This window comes from Electrophorus electricus, chromosome 4 (assembly GCF_013358815.1).
Source record: "Electrophorus electricus isolate fEleEle1 chromosome 4, fEleEle1.pri, whole genome shotgun sequence".
In the NCBI taxonomy this organism is placed as follows: domain Eukaryota; kingdom Metazoa; phylum Chordata; class Actinopteri; order Gymnotiformes; family Gymnotidae; genus Electrophorus; species Electrophorus electricus.
Window position 1 is genome coordinate 13,369,236 of NC_049538.1, and position 5,000 is coordinate 13,374,235.

Here is a 5,000-nt window from a genome sequence, read left to right on the forward strand (position 1 = left end):
AGCAAGGATGTAATCTGGCCCATGGTATGTGCAGTCTTCCTGGAGAATGCGAGTGAGTCAAAAAAATAATAATAATAATAATTATAAAATGTCCACAATGCTCCCACAGCATCTATCTGTGTGCCTGCTTAACATTTCCTGTCTCTTTGTCTCTCTGTCTCACACTTTCTCTGTCTATCTCTCTCTGTCTCCCCCCCCCCCCCCCCACACACACACACACTCCCTCAACTCTCGCAGGTGTCATTATGGCTGGAAGGGGGATCTCTGTGATGAATGTGAGACATTTCCTGGTTGTGATCATGGCACCTGCACTGAACCCTGGAAATGCGTGTGTGACACCAACTGGGGTGGCCTGCTCTGTGACAAAGGTGAGAGGAGAAAGGTGTGTGTGTGTGTGTGTGTGTGTGTGTGTGTGTGTGTGTGTGTGTGTGTGTGTGTGTGTATGTATGTGTGTGTGTGTGTATGTGTGTGTGTGTGTGTGTGTATGTATGTGTGTGTGTGTGTGTGTGTGTGTGTGTGTGTGTGTGTGTGTGTGACCTAAATTGTGTGTATTATGTATATAAATATATATGTTGTGAGTATGCATTACTTTTGGTCTCCGTGATCGTACAAGCTTGCTTCAGTTGGCAGCTACACATAACGCCCTTCACAACAGCGAGGCCTTTTGCGCAACATTCTGGCGAGCTGTGCTCCATTCTGTGTGCACGGTGCGGAGCGCACCCACAGTGCTGCTGGCCAGGGGTGGAGCCAGGGGTGGGGCTCTAGTAGGGTCTCAGGGCCTGTAAGCTGATATACTTAGCTAAACAGAACAGGAGATGGGGCACTGCTTTAGAGACAGGGGAGTGGACCAGGCTCCCGTAAGTCTGTGTCTCCCCATGAGGGCCCATTTACACACACACACAAACCAGCCTCTGCTGGTCAGTGTGAATATGTAACATACCCTGCCTGGCCAAAAAAAAGGTCACACACTCTAAAATTTCGTTGGACTGCCTTTAGCTTTGATTACGGCACACATTCGCTGTGGCATCGTTTCCACAAGCTTCTGCAGTGTCACAACATTTATTATCGCTGTGGCATCGTTTCCACAAGCTTCTGCAGTGTCACAACATTTATTATCGCTGTGGCATCGTTTCCACAAGCTTCTGCAGTGTCACAACATTTATTACTGTCCAGAGTTACATTAATTTTTCCCCAAGATCTTGTATTGATGATGGGAGATTTGGACCACTGCGCAAAGTCTTCTCCAGCACATCCCAAAGATTCTCAATGGGGTTGAGGTCTGGACTCTGTGGTGGCCAATCCATATGTGAAAATGATGTTTCATGCTCCCTGAACCACTCTTTCACAATTTGAGCCCAATGAATTCTGGCATGGTCATCTTGGAATATGCCCTTGCCATCAGGGAAGAAAAAAATCCGTTGATGGAATAACCTGGTTGTTCAGTATATTCAGGTAGTCAGCTGACCTCATTCTTTGGGCACATAATGTTGCTGAACCTAGACCTGACCAACCGCAGCAACCCCAGATCATAGCACTGCCCCCACAGGCTTGTACGGTATGCACTAAGCATGATGCCTCTCTTCTTACCCTGATACGCCCATCACTCTGGAACAGGGTCAATCTGGACTCATCAGATCACATGACCTTCCATTGCTCCAGAGTCCAATATTTATGCTCCCTAGCAAATTGAAGCCGTTTTTGCCGGTTACTTTCACTGACAAGTGGTTTTCTTAAGGCTACACAGCTGTTTAGTCCCAATCCCTTGAGTTCCCTTCGAATTGTGTATGTAGAAATGGTCTTACTTTCACTATTAAACATGTCCCTGAGTTCTACTGTTGTTTTTCTATGATTTGATTTCACCACACATTTAAGTGATCACCGATTCCTTCCTCGAAGATGATGTGTCCCCACTGTCCTTCCACTTTTGACTAATGCGTTGGACAGTTCTTAACCCGATTTTAGTAGTTTCAGCTATCTCCTAAGATGTTTTCTATGCTTGATGCATGCCAATAATTTGACCCTTCTGAAACAGATTAACTTGTTTTCCACGACCACAGGATGTGTCTTTCGATATGGTTGTTTGAGAAATGAGAAGCTAATCACTGCATCAGTTAGGGTTAAATAACTTGTTGCCAGTTAAAACATAATCACCCATGCAGTAATTTTCCAATGGGAGGCTCTTGCCTATTTGCTTAGTGAAATCCAGGTGGTGACCTTTTTTTTGGCCAGGTAGTGTATGTGCTCTGAGACACATTTGATTTTGGATGAACTCTGCCATTGTAAACACATGTTTACCTTTGTAATCAACCCATTTATGCTTTAGAATTGTTTTTATTTTCACTTTGGGTTGCCAGGTCAACAATTAACGATCGACAGCATTCTCTGTCATAAAGCTCACCATTTATTTTAACATGAACAAAATGTAGCAAGATCTGAAACGTAGCATTTATTTACATGTAAATGTTTTCATTTTAGATTAAGATGGTAAAAGATGCTAACTTTGAGCTTTCTGCTTTGGGGTCTTGTGCTGCCACGGCAACTGCTATGGTCCTGCACAGCTGGGTACTATGGCATAGTGCACTGGGAGGAGGTGTGGTTGGTGTATGTGGTTTAGACACATTGTTGTATTAACATGCTAATATGTGTCTCAAACCGACCACTTAGTGGTTTGGATAGTCAGATTTGGATGCATTTACATAAGCATGTGTGTAATATTCCTCATTTATGTGGATAATCCCTATTCAGACATAATCCAGATACTCAAAACATATTACATAACCAAGTGTAAAATAAGGAGAGGACTATCTCTACAGCAGTATAGCAAGAATATTTCTAATTTTTAGATGCTGAGACATGACCGTTCCATACTAACATCCTAAATCTCTCTCCCTCTCTTCCTTTTCAGACCTGAATTACTGTGGAAATCACCTGCCCTGTAAGAACGGTGGGACTTGTATCAACACAGAACCAAATGAGTACCAGTGCGTGTGCCAGGAGGGTTTCCTCGGCCGCAACTGTGACATCGGTGAGTGTCACAATTTTAAAGTAAAAAATGCACCTGACGGCCCCCGTTGTCAGATTTGAATTAGCCCAGTTAGCCCTATATGCCTGGGTTGGCTCTGCTGGTGAGAGTGCCTTTCAAATCCTACATAATCTCATCTTTGTACTGCTTGAATTCACCTGAATTCATGTCTTTGATGTCTGCCAGCCGGTGTAATTGCTGAAGTTATATGTAGCCTGTACCCCTGTGTGATGTCACATCTGTGATCACATGGATTTGTCCTGGGAGGCCATATCCTCTGAAAGACACCTGATTTCCTTTATTAATTAGTTGCCATAGCTGAAGGCAGGATCTACTCAGTGAAATAAAGATTTTTGAAAAAGAACAAGGCCCGCCCCATTGGGACAGCTTTTGGGGAACAAAATCACGCCCCACTGGGACAGCTGACCCTAAAGCATTTTAAAAGTAAAAAAGCAAAATTACACAGACTGTGGCAAAATAGAGGGGTTGCTGATTTAAGATGCAGTGGCAGATAAGAAATGAGCATATATTCAGATAAGTAAATAGGTCCATTGGCTTTCCTAAAAGAGGCCTTTCCTAAAAGAAGGCCTTTCTCAAACTTCATGCTGATTCATTTCATAATGCTGTCAGTTCTGTAAAAGAAGTCCTTGTTCTTCTTACTCTCTTTCTTCTCTCTCTCTCTTTTTCTCTCTCTCTCTTTTTCTCGCTCTCTCTCAGTGGAACACGCATGTCTCTCTTCTCCTTGTGTGAATGGAGCCACATGTGTAGAGAACCAGAGCGGCTTCAGTTGTCTGTGTGCAGATGGATGGACCGGACTCACCTGTTCAGATGGTACAGCATGCACACATACGCACGTACGCACTCACACACACACACACAGACGCACCACACCTGTTTATCCTCTTTAATCAGAAGCAGTTGACATTTTCACTGCTGACTGGAGATTCTCATTAGGACTTCACCAAAATAGCACTGTTTAATGTGGAATATAAACAATCAACAATCACACAAAACACACACACAGACAGGATATAGACTGGCCGTGACGTAATATCCTTGTTACTGTTCATCAATGCAAATAGTGGTTGTGCGGACAAGTTTTAGCCTGAGAAATTGCGGATGTGTGTGCATTTTTGTGTATGTTTAGACATTTGTTGGCATAACATCAAATACCCCCCCTCCCACACACACACACACACACACACACTATCCAGAACAACCATAATGTCAGCTACAACTTTTCACCTTTACAGAATGTAAAATCTTTATAAATACAATAATAAAAATAGAATATAATATAAATGTATATAATAGAATATAATAATACAACAGAATATATAGATTATGATATAACTACCACACTGTTGCAGAAATATGAGTATTGCACAATATGATGTCACTCTTGTCTTGTAATGGGGGTTTCCCTTTATCTACAGTTGAAATAAAAATAATTTTATTTCAAATTATTCAACCCCCATTGCACATTAGGTTTATTATCAAAATTTCAAACTTTCAGCTGTTTACAATAAACCAATCAAACAAAGGTTAAATAGCTCAAAACAATTAATATACCAAGTGGTTTCTCCAAATTCCACACAAAATGGCACTTTAATGACTACTGTAGTCTCAGAATTATTCAACCCTTTCATGACAAGTGTCTTTAGTACTTAGCAGAGCACCCCATTGCTGTTATGAGCCGCTGCAAACGTGATGGATAGCCAGCCGCCAGTTTCTGCCAGCGTTCCTGGGGAGTCTCTGCCCACTCCTCCGGTTCACTGATATTCCTGAGTTTGCGTGCTGCAAACGCCTTCTTCAGTTCCCACCAAAGCGACTGTGACGGCCACTCCAGAATCTTCCAGGACTTCTTCTGAAGCCTTGGCGGACTTTGAGGTGTGCTTGGGATCATTGTCTTGCAGTAAGGTCCGATGACACCCAAGTTTCAGCTTCCCCACAGATGGCATGAGATTATCTCCTCGGA

General features: G+C 42.8%; 1 protein-coding gene across 1 annotated transcript in view; it reads left to right on the top strand.

Annotated features, from left to right (window-relative positions):
• LOC113577449 (protein jagged-2) overlaps positions 1-5,000 on the top strand; it is a 32,544-nt gene that overhangs the window by 22,596 nt on the left and 4,948 nt on the right. The window contains exons 5-8 of the mRNA XM_027010095.2: positions 1-52; positions 238-368; positions 2,906-3,025; positions 3,740-3,853. The exon at positions 1-52 is cut by the window's left edge and continues 9 nt beyond it. Of these exons, the coding sequence (XP_026865896.2) occupies positions 1-52; positions 238-368; positions 2,906-3,025; positions 3,740-3,853 (417 nt within the window). The remainder of the gene's footprint in view (positions 53-237; positions 369-2,905; positions 3,026-3,739; positions 3,854-5,000) is intronic.